This window comes from Uloborus diversus, chromosome 5 (genome assembly GCF_026930045.1).
Source record: "Uloborus diversus isolate 005 chromosome 5, Udiv.v.3.1, whole genome shotgun sequence".
NCBI lineage: Eukaryota > Metazoa > Arthropoda > Arachnida > Araneae > Uloboridae > Uloborus > Uloborus diversus.
Window position 1 is genome coordinate 103094741 of NC_072735.1, and position 15914 is coordinate 103110654.

Consider the following 15914-nt stretch of genomic DNA (forward strand, 5'->3'; position numbering starts at 1 on the left):
GGCGTAGGAACTTTGTAGAAGTAGGGGGAGCTGGGACACACTATGAGAAGTGTCTGGTATGAAAGGGGCAGAAGCAGTGGCCCCTTAAAATAATTGGTGGGGGGGGGGACTTTATTTTTTTTTCTACATATGAAATTAGCTTCGAAGCTTCCATCTCTTTTTTTATCTTGTATCAATTGTTTTTGGAGAGAATAAGGTGATAAAACTTCTGGTTTTGAAAGAAGGTCAGTCAGTACTCGATGATGAGCACGTAGAAATAGAGGAGTTTCGGGGATCCTCCCCCGGAAATTTTTCAGAATTCTTGTTCTAAAAACGAATTTTTAGGCGATCTTTGGTAATGTTAAGGGGAGAAAAGTTTTGAATACCTTCCCTGAAAATTTTTCGAAATTAATGTCTTAAAAACGCGATTGTATACCATATTTGTTGACTTTAGTGAAAATATGACTCGAAGGATTGTCCTCGATCGATTTTTCGAATCGATTTACATTTCCCTCCCAATATTTCGATTTTGAAGTCTTAAATGTAATTGTAGACAACCTTCAATGATAAGATAAATAAATACCTTTGTGCTGAACAGTAAAGTAAGACAAAACAACGTTAGAAGAAGCACAAATTTGTAAGGGCTCTACTTTGGAAACTTTTATACTTGAAGTCCTACTAGAGAGCGTTTTTCAATGGTGTTATCAGAAAAGGTTCAGAGGTTTCTTCTCGCTAACTTTTTCGAAATTGTAATCGCTAAAACACGCGACTGTGGATGATATTTGTTGGCGTTAGGGGCCCAGCAATTTTTTTTTAATTGAAGTCGCAGAGATTTGTCGAAAATGAACAATCTAAGAAACGCAGCTGTGTGCCATCTTTGATATCGTTATGAAGACTGGAAATGTTTCCAAATGGAGCTCCAAAAACAATTTTATTTGACTTTTAATGATGTTAGGGGTGAGTTTTCGGGTGCTTTACTCTAGTAATTATTTGAAAGGTAAGACCTTAAACAAAATTTAAGATTATTTTAAATTATATTGGCGGAGGTGGAGGGGCTGAAGCGCATTAATAAAATTTTCGAAGTTAGTTGTCAAAACGCAGTTTTAGATGATAGTTGGCTATGTTACTGGGAGGAGAGGTTCGGGATCCGTCTTCAGCAATTTTCCGATAGTGAAATTCCAGAAACGCAATTTTAGATGACTAGTTGACCCACGCGAAGCATTCGAGTTCAAAGGAAGAATTTTCTGATTTCAATGCAACCTCGAGATGCTATAGATTAAAGCAATGCGTAGTAAAGAAGCAAAATAAATTGAAATTTATCCTTCTGCAAAGTCAAACTTCGATTTACCCTCTTAAAATCAATGTTTTGTTTCCTGATTTTAACAACAACAGATATACAGCTTAGAATTTTGCATATTAGTGGAAACTTGGATTAAAATTCTGCTGAAAAACAAAAACCCATTAAAACGATATTTTTCGGCCCAGATTTGAACTCTCACCCTTTTCCTCATTAGTACGCTGCTTTATCCAACCAAGCCAATATGTCTTCGCTCTCAGGTGCTATTCATTTCCAAAAGTATTTGAGTGGTTTGGTTTTTCCGTAATGAAGTTTTCAATTTCTAGCCTTATAATTTTGTTTGAAATACAAGCGTTTGCGGCCCCCGTCAATAAAAAAAAAAAAAACATTTTGAATTTTTTGGTAGTTCAGACTTATTTTAGCTTTTACACTTTCTTTTGTTTTAGATGTCATGTCTCCAGAACATCGCGATAAAATTTTCGTTTAACTTCGCCTTTTGTATTTAAACACTTAGAACTAGCACACTAGTAGTGGTGTGACTAGTCATGACATTTTTATATCTTGCCTTACTCTGTTTCAACTTTTTCTCTAATTAAAATGTATTTTGGTGGCACATATATTTTTCTCTACTTAATCACTATTTTCGTGATGATATTTTTGCAAAAAAATAAAAAAAAAAGAAAAGAAAAAGAAAAAAAAAAGACTTGACTGACGCTTGTCATAGATTTGTACTAAACACTGAATACATTCTTTTCGTTAAAAAATGTTCGAAACGTTCGTTTCAGCGGTCCCTCAGAGGTAAATCATAATGCATAACCTTGCTTGGATGTTCCTAAATAGTATTCGGAGACTGCATTTGCTTTCAAATTTTGCAGAAAAAACTCTTTTCGATACTTTTATTCTTTTGTTCACTTATCATTTCGATTACATGTTCTTAAAATCGTAAAGGTTTCCTTTCTGCTTTTTTTTTTTCATTACTAATATGAAATTGGTGACGCCATTTCTGAAAAACTGATCGGGGGGGGGGGGGGACAGCAAAACCCTTCTTGGTGATGGCTCTGGTCCCCCCCCTCAAAAAAAGGGTTTGGTTATGCTACGCCTCTGACTGGTACTGATTTTCGCAGGCCGCGGAGTAGAGTCCACTTTCCCGCATTTCGGCAATCAAGAGTGTTTAAACAGTGAAAAAAAAGGTGAAGGTGAATTCAAGTGCACTGACCACTCCGTCTGCTCACTGCTTTTGTTGCTCATTGGGTAGAAATTCCGAAATTCCCAAAAAAGGCAGATCACATTTTTGAAATCAGGTTTGAGGTAAACAATGTACGGCAAAAAGCAGCAGTGCAAGAATTTTCCGGGGGAGCTAAGCCGGTCTGAAATATTCCAGGGGGAGCTCAAGCTCCCTCAGCTCCCCCCGTTCCGACGCCTATGGAAAGTTCTGAAATATCCGATCACGAAATTCATAAAGCAAAAGGGGGAAAAGCAGACGATATTTCGACGTTTTGTTGTACTTTCTCGGCTTTCCTCTTCCCAGCGCCATCTGCTGGATTATAAGAGTAACAGGATGCAAAATATTGTTCAAATAATTCAGTTCTTTCATTTTACTCCACAAACCAAAGTTTTCTTTCCAAACATTTAAAAAAAAAAAATCTACAATGATTCAGAAAAGCCTTGTGATAAATGATCCTTTAAGGACTGCAGTAATTTAGCAGTTTAAAGCTGGCAACGTTATTGCTCAATTTTGCAGACGCTGTTTCGTGTTTCCCGACGCTTTTCAAAAGATTTACGACATCTCACACACCTTGGCTCGTACGAAGACAGAATGACCTGGAACCTTGTCAAATATAATCTTAAACAAAATTACAAAAGTGACCGTCGAAGCAACTTTAAAACCAATATAAAATTAAAAACCAAGAGCGACATAGAAGTCAAAGCACTCAGTATCATAAAAAATTATAAATCAAATTACGTCAGTAATCAAGACAACTTGCTGGGAAATCTTAATATACCACCATGGAAAGAAAACAACCTAGAGTTTATCACAAAATCCGAACATTTTCAAAAGGCAACCTGCATAGAAGAAATTAAACAATCTTTTACAGAATATACTGAACAACACAGCAACTTTGATATCTGGGCAACAGACGGCTCAAAAATAGAAGACAAAGTGGGTTTTGGCATTGTAAACAGTAATAAAGTTAATAGGAAGATAAAACTTCTTGACATTTGCTCAGTGTTTACAGCGGAAATGATCGCCATCTATTATACCGCTAAATTTCTTATCGACAAATCAAACCCCACCATTATCATTACTGACAGCTTAAGTTCAATAGAAGCATTAAAGAACAAAAAGAAAAAAGAAGAAAAACTCATTGTAGCCACAAGAAATATCTTACAAGAAGCCAGCAACAACAAAAAAATTATTGTAACCTGGGTCCCTAGCCACACAGGAATTTATTTAAATGAATTAGCCGACAAATTAGCTAGAGAAGCCGTCATGGGCCATAATACTCCAATACTTTCACTAACAACCTGGAAAGACTGTAAAAACCACATTGAATCAGCTCATAAAAATGAACTAAAGAAAGATGGATGAACTCAAAATATTACAACAAATTCAAACTAAGAACTATCCCTGATAAATCAAGCATCCATTGGATTAAAAACAGAAAACAAGAAATCTCTTTAAATCGACTAGTCCTTGACAGTTTCCTCTTGAAAGACAAACTCTTTAAACTAAAATTTGAAATATCCCCAAATTGTAATTCCTGTGATACTCCCAAAACTATCTGGCACAGATTAAACATTTGTGATCGTTATAATAATCAAAGAAATCTGCTCATCCAACTTATCCCTAAACACCTTGTTTATTGCTCTGACGATTTTTTAGCCTCTCCCCTTCTCGCTTTCTCTCCAGATTATTGTTCGGTTCTCTCCTCGTTTTTTCTAGAACCGTAATCCCTTTTGGCTTTTCGCCCTGTTTATATTCTGTTCATCACTCCTTGCTTTTATATCTCGATTGGGTTTCGTTCTTCATGTCTCTTAGGTTTATGCTAATTTCCTAAATTCCCACAATCATTCCTTATTTGCATACATATTTGATCTTTCCTTTTATATCATATTGTGTAACTTTTTCAATACAAGCTTTGTATCAACCTTTATATTAATAAGAATCCTTACAATTTGACGTTCAATTTCCTCAAGCCACTATTCACTAAGAATCGATAGCACTCCTTTTTTAATATCCCAGTCCTTGTAAAGAAGAAATATAAAGATCCTCCCATGATTGGACAATCTCCTCTATTCAATTTTCGCTCAATTTAACTAGCAGAGGCAAGGCGTTTTTCACGCAGTCCTCTGATCAACCTAGAGTCTGAAGACTCTTATTCAACTTCTACTTCAAAAGATTTTGTTTTGAACTTAAACATTAATTATTACTGTGTTTTAAGACGCTTCAGAATATGTTTTTTTAATCTTAGCTATGTTTAAAATTAGTACGTTATTTACTCTAGGTATGGAAGTGAATTATCTCTTGTTGAAAATTTTTGGCAGAATAATTATACCCAAGCTCTTGCTTCTTCCAACTTGAAAGATGTTGGCCACAAAGCCTACTGGCTAGGTAAGTTGCAACGAAAATTGTCTTTGAAACTGCTCCTAAAAGTATGCATAGTTTAACGCTCAGTGTGCCTGAAAGTATGGAAATTTTCAAAGTTGCCTCCAGTTTTAAACTTTTAAAAAGCCCTTAAACTTAAAAATGCATTACACTTACAGGCCGGGAAATCCCCTTTCATTCTTCAATTTAGTGCATGCTTGTGTTTTACCATTTGGCAAAAGTTACAGTTCCATTTAGTAAATTAAGAATTTCCCCTCACAAAATTTAATTTTGGGGCATCCCTGATCTATATCAGTTTATGAAAAATTTAAATGACTAGAAACTGAATTGTGGTATGATTATGTGTGATAATTTCAATTCTTATATATAATCAAGAAATGCATTTCATCTGAATAAATTTTAGATGCATGCAATGAAATGTTTTCTAACTTTGTTTTGATTATGTTTTGATTTCTCTACAACAAAACTTAAAATTTATTTATAAGGTTCTTTTCATACTCATAAACATTTATGGAGTTGTGTCTGTATTTCAGAACTTCCATGCCAAAAATTTTTTATTTTTGAAATAAGTTCATGAATAGGGTGATAAAACCGAAAATATTTTACTCAAAATTCAAATTATATTTGAAATTTTTCCCCAGGCTTATCAACTGTGGATGATCTTTCAACAAATACATTAGAATCTGCTAGTGGATCATTTATATCATTGTATATGGGGTTTTGGGATACTGATCAACCAAGACCTCAAGATGGCAGCTGTGTTGAAGCAATCGTTGAACATTCTGTCCAATATTGGAAGTTAACAACATGTGAAACACTGTTACCTTTTATGTGCCAAATGGATGCTTGTCCTAGTGGTGAGTAATTATGAGTTGTTAACTGTCCTGACACCTAAACTATGAAATTTATTTGCTATTTTTTTCCCATTTGTTCAAAAATATGTTTTTTCTTTATTTTTTTATTGTTTGCAGGACAAATCATCAACATATGTGGCAAACCATTTCTAAAAGCCTTTTACCTTTAAAAATTAAATATTAGGATCAATATAGTGCCTTTAAACTTGATCCAAATAAAATAAATGCAGACAGTTAACAGTTTTGGTGTAGAGTATTTTTCTGAGTTACAAGTCATTGCAAATGATCATGTTTACCGCAAATAAGCATGTTTTATTTAACTCATATTTCTGCTTCTTCTTATGTTTTTTTTGAACAAAGTCAATTTATTAAGCTTTTCTTAGCCGAAATAACAAGATGCAAGGGTGTTTACTGGTACGGATTCATTTAATTTTTAGATTTATCTATTTAGCTTTTTTTTCTTTTCTTGCTATATCATAGCGAGAAATAGTCATATTTTTCTCTTTTCTTGCTATAATAAAATATCTGAGAATTGCTTTGTAATTTTGTATGTAAATAATTTCTGCAACTCATTATAAATAAACTGGGTAACCCTTCATCTATCATTATTATTCAATCACTATAATTACAATATTACATCATTTTTTTCTCTAAAACTAAAGCTCTTTCATTTTACTTCAAATGAAGGGAAGAAAATTTGTGTTCTTCAATGGCTGATATTTATTTATTTATTTTTTGTGTTTAGTTTTTGTTCTTTTCACGAACATAAAAGAACAATGATTTGAAAAAGAATAAATAAATAACAAATTATGATTAAAATCACTAGAACAATTTTTACATTTGTATTATTATTTTTATTTTCTAAGAATTTTATATGCCAAAAATCTGGAAAAAATTCTTTTCTTACCATAAACAGCCGTTTAACTAGAAAGAAGGTTAAAGAAAACTCCTTTCTCTCTCTCTGTATTTTTCAGTTATTATCAGCATTTTTGGTAAAATTTAAAAAACATCACTAGAAGCTATTTTGACTGCATGTAGTAGTACAGTGTACAGTATTTGGGTCAACTGTAAAATTGAATGCTTTAAGTAGTAATAGGTTTGAATTAATTTTTGTTTTTGTTTTTCTGTTCATTTTAGGATCATTTTTCTGCAGCAATGGTAAATGTGTTAATAACAAGTGGAAATGTGATGGCCAGGATGATTGTGGAGATAGATCAGATGAAATGGATTGCCCAAGTATAGAATTAATAGTTTTATTATTATTATTATTATTACTTTATTAAAACAATTTTTTGCAGTTAATGTTTTCTAAGCTTCAGATTTAAAAAAGAAAAAGAAAAAATACAATTGTTGTTGGGAATTTGGATAAAATTTAAATATTGAGCAAATCTGTTGTTATTTGGCTTGTCAGTTGTAATGAATAATTTTCACTCAATTATTAAATTCTCGGTTGTTGGAATTGAAAAATTAAGCGTATGTGTTTTTGTTGAGGAGTTGACAAATCTCTTTACTGTACTACAATTTTTTTCCATAATAAACATTTCCAACACATATTGCTGTATTTTTATATAATAAAGTAATATGATCCCCCCCTTTATTCATTGGTGTTATTATTATTATTATTTGTTTGAAATGATTATTTAAATTATTTTATTATTTTTCTAAAAAATGGAATTGAGAGGTTCGTAGGAGTGATAACTTTGTCTTGTGCAATACAAGAGATATCGAATATTTTCTAGAAGCCATTTTTCTTTTCATTGGCACACAAACTATTGAAGAGTAACAACAAATTACTCGAATGATATTGTTCCTAAGCTGTATCAACTTCATTTTAGAATTAGAGGGTCTGACATATTAATGTCCCATATTTGGAGAAGGCGATGTGTCAGTTGTAGTGAGATACGGTGGCAGAGGGTGTATTGATTAAACACAAAAATATGCTATTTGTAGTAGTTGCAATGGCAATGCACAGTGAGCAATGTTGCATTTTGTGGAGGAATATATTGAGGAGGAAGAGATTGCTTCTTAGTGTACTTTCCAGCAAGTATTTGCCATCGAGTTTTAACTTAGCCGACATAATCCTCTTCAGCTGGAAGAATTATTTATGTTGTAAAGATCATCATGCAGGAAGTTTCTCACAGTCTAACTAGAAAAGTTTTGGGCAGCTCCACATTTACGTGGTAATTGCTTCGGTGATTCCTTCTCACATGCATTACATTTTTGGACATTGTTAAGGGCTGAGGTCTGCCAAGCATTTTTGTTTCCAAGGCAGTACCTGTTTGTGACTCTAAAGTTTGACACTCAAGCATGATTAGTTTTTCCATCTAGAACAGGATTATGTAGGCCAAATTGGAACCAAAAGGAAAATGCTCGCTCAGTAGTAATCACAAAAACACCATTCCTAATATACTCCTGCCCAGCACATGACATTGCTCACTATGCCAGGCCAATGCAAAGACGGATCCATGTTTCAAGGAGGGGGCGATTGATTTTAAACCACTTCTTATGACATATCTGGTTTTTTCATGCTTAGAGGGAGGGAGGGGGAGGAGACTGCCACAGCATTTCATCCAAAACAACTATGATATAGAGATTTATCCAAGGAGACCCCCAGTTTTACCATTGGAGGAACTTTTTCCGATAAAAGAGCTGTTCAAAATTTTAATTTCAAAACTTCAATTCTGTAATATTTCCGGGAATTTCAGAAACCCTCTTCCCTCATTGAAGTTTGCCTAAAACAAAACTTCGATTTTGGAAAATTGCCAGTGCAGAATTGCTCAAGGGAGGGGCGATTGCCCTCATCGGCCCTCCCTTGTATCCGTCCTTGTGCCAATGCAACTACCGTAAATGGGGCACACAAGGGTGCCCATATAGTGGGGCAAGGAAGGGAGGCTCAAGCCCCCCCCTTTGAAATGAGAAATTCCTTGCTTTTGGTGCTTTTTACTTTGCAAAAATGGTTAGAAAATCTATTTTCTAGTCATTAATGAGTAAGTTATTAAAAATATCAAATTTCAATATGTCTAATCTGTACTGAAATCGGTTTCCATGGGTAAAATGTTCTGCTAAACCATAAGGAACATTTTTGAGCCCCCCCCCCCTTAAAATTTTGCATACGGGTGCCCTTGGGCGCACGCATTCCTACCAATCAGTACCACTTCTGCTACCGTATCACCACCACAGCTGCCACATCGTCTTCTCCAAATTCAGAAGGTTGACTCTACGTTATGTTACAAGTTTTCATACAAGCCGAAACCTAAATATTTTGTTTTCATTTCTACGATATTGTCCCTGAATTCATCAAACAAGCATTCCTTTTTATCACATAAATAAACTATGATTGCTTGAAAAAGTGAAAAAATAAAAATAAAAATGCTTTTTTAGGGTGTACCTAAGCAAAACCAAGTTCATTATAGCTTGTCAAGTTTTTGACTGTGTTTATGCAAACGCTCACAAATGTTTGGTCTGCTGCTTGTGGCTAAATGTCTGCTGGTTGAGTTGCTGCACCTATTTAGAGTAAAAGCAAACTTATTTGACTGAGATAGGTTTTTTTTTTTAAAGATGATTAAGTCATTAGAAAAGTTATACTGAACAACCCCAGCCAATTAATTTAATGTTCAACCTAACTAAAAATAGTTAAACTGCTTGCTATGGACATGAATAGATGAATTTATTTAAGTTTATTCCGACATTTTGTGAAGGGTGACATTTCGCATGTTTAGCAGATCATATGATACATTGGTCATAGTAGCATGCTAATAAGTATCTTCTATTTCTTTCATTATTTTAAATATAACATCAAAGTTTTTCAACTGTAATAGACTCAGTGAAAATTTTCAAATGGTAATTGAGAAAAAATTGTTCCAAATATTTACATATCCAAAAGTATAATTAATTGACCAAGGCAACATGGATGGAAAAAAAAATTGATACAAATTTAAGGTAGTTTATGTCAACAAGTATCAAAATTGTTTATCCAATTGTTGAAAAGTTCTTAAATACATTTTTTTTTTGTTCTACCCTTTAACTTTTGCATTTATTTTTTTCTAGACTTGTGTAGGTATCATTTCAGAAGCTCAGGTGATTCCATACAATCTCCTAATTATCCAAACAAATATGAACCTAGCTCTGATTGCAAATGGACTTTAGAAGGAGCTGTTGGCACTGGAATAGTTCTCCAGGTACACTAGTTTGATTATAAGTACAAGTTTTAATTTCTAACAAAAGAAATATAAAAGCCTTTCAGAATTTTTTCCCGCACTTAAATAATTGAATAACCTGTACCATATTTTACATTTAAGAATGCACAACAAATGGAAAGAAGTTGAGCTCCCTTTGGCTTCCATACAATTCAAACCTTATATGTATGTACATATTTGTATGTGTATGGGTGTGTGAGACAGAAAGAGACATTAGGAGTGAATTAATTAACATTTTGCTAAGATTTAAAAATGAGGAAAAATTATGCAGAAAACAAAAATAAAGTGTCATGAATTAAAAATAACTATGGGGATATATATGGTAAACTTTTAACATAGTTATTCTGTTTTTGATCTACTAGTGTCCTCAATTGATGAATATAATATTTTATGAACTGTTTCATTTGACTAAAGTTGTATGCTTCTTTTTTTTTTTTTTACTGCTCCAATTTTCTAAGAGTAAAATTTCAAGTGAAAGATGTAACTTTTCAAAAAATTTTGAAATGGTAAAAAAACCCATTTTTTCAATTTTTTTCTGTGAAAAAGAGAGAAATTTGATTCTTTAAATTTAAAATTTATTTAAAGGCTATATTATTTTGAAAAACATAACTTTTTTTAAAAAATCAATGCAGCACTTGTTATATTTTCTTTTTAACAGAAATATACAAAACACTTTTACTGTTAAAAAAATAATCGGTAGTTTTGTTTGTTCTGAACACCAATCTTTGTCAATTATCTGTCAAAAATTTATTCTGAGTAAGATATGATTTTTGTAAATTGTTGAATCGAATATTGTAGAAGGAACTTATTTATTATTATTATTTTATGAAATGTGTGAGATTTTAAAACAGAAAGTTATTCTTTTTTTCACTTTAAAGTTTGTGTTATGCTTTTATGTAAGTGGGAGTATGTTGTGTGTTCATTAAATACATTAAAAGAAACTATAAACATTTTACGTAATCATTTCCATTAATAGGTATTATTGATATACTACTTCACTCTGTGTATGCATTTTCAGTCTTAATGAACAAAAAAAAAAAAAAGAAAGAAATAATACTTTGGTGTACAGGAGAATTAAATTACAGCTTATCTAACAGCTTGCATTATCAAAGTTAGTGTTTTTGTGTAAGATACTGAACATTAAAAAAATATATATATTTGAACAGCAAAAGGGTTGAAATGCAAGCAACATAAATTTCAGAACATCTTATAATTTTGCACTAAAAAACTCCCCCCTACCCCCGAAAAAATATTCGTTTTTTCCCTGATCATTCCCTGCTCCACCTGAATTCATTTTATTTTGCATGAATTGAAAAGCCGAACAAACAAGTCTATGAGATAAATAAATACCTTTGTGCTGAACAGTAAAGTAAGACAAAACAACGCTAGAAGTAGCACAAATTTGCAAATTACAGCAAAATTTTCTTGCGCCTACACTCTTGAAGAAATTTTAAATGGTTCAAAAAACGAAATTTCTTAATCCGAAGATTGGCAAACCTATTGATTTGAGACATAATCAAAAGCGAAAACAAAACCAAATGAGAATAAACAAAATCAAACCATAACAGAATGAATAAGAAACAAGAAGTGGAAAGTCACGATCAAAATACAACAATAAACAAAAATTCCGAAAACAAAACAAAAACACAAAATGCATAAAAGGCAGAAAATGTAAACGTAAGGCCCGTTTAAGCCACAAATAAGATAAATAAATACCTTTGTGCTGAACAGTAAAGTAAGACAAAACAACGTTAGAAGTAGCACAAATTTGCAAATTACAACAAAACATATAAACAAGTCTATGTTTATATGTTGCAATCCAAGCAAGATTATTTCCTCTGTAATCTAACCTTCAATAAAATTATACCAGAAAGTAATTTGCTCAGTGGTTTCCAATTTGGGGCACGCCTAACCTAAGGAGACATGCAGCTGTTACTAGCACAAAATTTTTAATGTGCACACACTTGCAAAATCGAATGAGTGTTAGAAAGCATGAATAAGCGATATGTCATTGCTAAGGCATTCAGGTTTGAGCGCCCACGCTAAGAACATCAACACCTTTTCAAGGACACAACTGTTTGAGAAATTTTGTAGGAGTTATTAACTGCAGGAAAATTATCATTATCGCCCATCAAGGTATGACGGGTGAAAATTGCTTTTCTACATTGAACGAAGCAATTGCCTGTTTGGTGATATTTTGATAGTTGAAAATTTAACCCTTGCTCCAGCGGATTAACCCTGAACTCCAGTAGATAGCGTTCATCATTGACCCCTCTTTTGTTTCTTCATTCCCTTAAAATGACTGTTTTACCAGTCAAACAGTTAAGTTACCGGATCCAGTTCAGTCTTGTCAAAATAAAGCATTTTCCTGCATGTCAAACATTGCCAAAATATTTTATCAAATTATAAAGGACTTACTGAATTTTTGGTACTTCTACAATGAAATGCTGCCATCACACAAGCTTCATTGTTGGTGATGTCAGCGTTACTCAATCAGTGATTTTTTTGCTATTATATACAGTATAACTTTGATTTAATGATACCTGATTTAACGATTTCCTCAATTTAATTATACATTTTACTGGTACAGATTTTATTGCATTGAATGTGTATGCAAATCGATTAAACAGTATCCTTAATTTAATGATAACTTTTTCCAGTCTCTTGACAATCATTCATCTGGCTTATACTGAATATGAGGACAGCCAAAATTGCTGATTAAGTAACACTATGACATCACCAACAATGAAACTTGCATCATAGCATGTGTGAAAGCATTATTTTATTGTTGGTGCAGCTAAAATTCGTTAATTTTATTTAAACATGTAGTGGTTCTATGACTTTTCTTCAAATTTAATAGCCGTAAAATAGTGAAAAAAAAATTTTTTTTTCATCAATTCATGTAAAATTTATCTTGCTATAATCGGTAGTTCCTGAGAAGTTTTAAATAATATTTATTGTATATACTTAAATCATTTCTATTTGTAACTAAAAGTAGTAAATTAAATCAGTTGTATGTCATGTGCAAGACATAAGTTGATCACTAGGATACATCTGCTTACTCAGGGCTGAACTAGATTCAGTACCTTTCCTGTTGCTAGAACAAACACAGTTAAGATAAAGTTCAATTTGGATTATTTATTACAGTTGCGATAATACACTAAAAATATCGAAAAGCAAATCCTTAGAAATTTAAAACGTTTGATGAGTTGCTTATTTCATGGTTTTATAAATAGAATGGTTATTTAATGTTGTACGTAAAACTGTATAAATTTTTCAGTGTGAGTTCATTGATATTTTACTTCTAAAACATGAAATAGTTTACATTTTCAATATTGTCCAATGAGTACCAACGAAGATTCTATCTTAAAAGATGACAGCTGATGAAGGAAAAGAAATCAAGATGGTTAGCAAGGCAAAGCCTGGAGTCGCTGCACTGAATTGGTTCCAAAAAACGAGCACTTATAGAAGATTATAATTAAGAAAAGGAAATCCTTATACATTTAAAACGTTTGATGAGTTGCTTACTTCATGGTTTTGTGAATAGATTCCTATTCAGCTTTAAACCATAATAACATAATTTAGTGTGAAAAAAAAAAAACTCTTTATATTTATTTACCAGCATTACAAGAGTGCAAGTCCCAGCCTTTGTAGGTAGTAAACAAATACTTTTATGCTCTCCTGAAAAGTAGTGAAAATGTGACTTACGTTAGTCTGAATTTGAGGTACAGATATTTGTTGGAACTTGTCTACTTTGATGGCCTGTCTCTCTGATAAAAAGACAACTTGCCCCAGTCATACAATGTCAGGTTACTTTCTAGAAATAAATAAGTATGCTTTGATGCACGAAAACTTTTGGTTAAAATAATGCTGTTTTTCTACCCTATTGAATAAATTGTAACTTTAGGATAGCATTTATGAAATGGATTATTATGCAAATTAAGGGGGCGGGGGTAAAATAATTTTTTTAAATAAAAAAGGTAGTGCAAGCATTAGTTTAGAAACCACTTCTTCAGCATCTTGAGATAGAGTGTCATTTAAATACAAACTTGCATGAATTGTGCAGAGTTGTTTATAGTTTATTGTGTAGCTTAATAACGAGTTATTTTATATAATCATATCAATGTACCTGTCTGTTTTTATTTTGTAAATATTTTGTGACCTTGAAAGTTCTTTACTTAGGGCATAAAAACAAAGACATGAAAACAGCTGTTTATGAAACTTCAACGTTTTAAATAAACTTCTTTGTTTTTCTAGTTTTCTGATTTTGAAACAGAAGTAAACTTTGATACTGTTCAAATATTGGCTGGTGGTCGAACTGAAGAGTCGGGTGTCAATTTAGTGACTTTATCTGGTCCACAAGATCTTGCAATGAAAACATTTACGACAGCATCCAATTTAATGATAGTAAAATTTCGCTCTGATGCATCTGTAGAAAAAAAAGGATTCCGAGCAAGTTGGAAAACTGGTAATTTTTATATTTCTGTTTATTTCTTTTAGTTTTATAACCTTCTAATTTTCAATGATATGAAAACTTGTTTCGTTCTGTGGCAGGGGCGGCAAATAGGGGGAACGAGAGAGGGCGGTTGCACCCCCAAAATTTTCACTAAGAGTAATAAAAATGGCTAAATTCAATTTAGATAACTTACAAAATTATTTGCTTGCATTTTAAGAACAGTAAAAAACAGATGGAGAATAATTGTTTGCCTTAACTAAAGAAATAATCTCTTCATATGGGTTAAATATTTCAAGATTGTGTATTCTATGTTATGCTGGTGCATCTTCTATGAGATACTCGTACAGTGTTTAGACTGCGCAATTTTTATGCGTCAACTCCATGTCATTTTACATAAATTGCTATGCTCATATTATAACTTAATGTTTAGCTAATAAGTCTTCATTGATTCCATGTACCAGAAACATATTTTAGCAACTCGATGCATTATATGCTTTCTTAGAAACTCTTTGTAAAGATATGCTCTTTATGAAAAACATCCCACATCGAAAAATACTTTTATATCAACAAATATATCTTGATGCTCTTTACTTGACAATTTCTGAGTGACACACGATGGTATTCAAAAGTTAAATCTATAAAAGCTCCTTAGAAGAATAACTGGAAAACGACCTTTTCAATGATAGAAAATCTGATGTCATTTTAATATGTATGACTTTGTTTGAATTTTTGTTTACTTTATTAATACTTCGGGGCGTTTTTTGAACAATGCTACACTAACACTCTATCACTAAAATTTCAATCCGCTAGCTTTAATTCTTGGATTGACATTTGAAACTCATAGTAATTTTCACACTAATGCATGCTTGAGCCCTTTAACAAAGTGTAAAACTTTGTGACAGAACTTTCCATAACATTTTTACTGTATGCCAATGTAGAAGAGGTGACAAAACCGCATGAAGTTTTAGTCAAAATATTAAATCACTATTTTGAATAAAATGATCAATTCAGCTTCTCAAGAAATTGAGACAGGATTTGATGAGATATATTTATCATTGGTCTGTTCAACATTATGTAGATCGGTTACAGAAAGCAAAAAAGAAAATATTACACTTATAAGTAAAATTTGAGGGAAGAATTGTTTTGTGAATTGCGACTATACATTTTAATGACGCTAAATAAATACTAGCCCAATTTAAAAAGTTTTCCTAGTTACTTTAAAGAGCGGAATTTGAAGGAAATGTGTTTTTTAATATAACTTTCTTGCTTCTATTGTTTTTTGACTATTTCAATCAGGTAAGTCATTTTATAGTAGATAACATTTGTGTCTCAACTGCCATATTGCTTTATTGTTCTTAACATTAAAACCATTTTATTATCACTTCCTGTTAACCAATATACCGTACTGAGAAAATTCATGTTCAAAATACTCCACCCCCCAAACAAAATGCTGAAATGCCGCCCCTGTTCTGTGGTGGATCCACTGATCCCCACTGCCCTATGTCACTGCTTATATTGATTTTTC

General features: G+C 32.4%; 1 protein-coding gene across 1 annotated transcript in view; it reads left to right on the plus strand.

The window, feature by feature from the left end:
* LOC129223054 (uncharacterized) overlaps positions 1 to 15914 on the plus strand; it is a 149153-nt gene that overhangs the window by 56117 nt on the left and 77122 nt on the right. The window contains exons 4-8 of the mRNA XM_054857619.1: positions 4783 to 4889; positions 5525 to 5740; positions 6875 to 6973; positions 9785 to 9915; positions 14191 to 14401. Of these exons, the coding sequence (XP_054713594.1) occupies positions 4783 to 4889; positions 5525 to 5740; positions 6875 to 6973; positions 9785 to 9915; positions 14191 to 14401 (764 nt within the window). The remainder of the gene's footprint in view (positions 1 to 4782; positions 4890 to 5524; positions 5741 to 6874; positions 6974 to 9784; positions 9916 to 14190; positions 14402 to 15914) is intronic.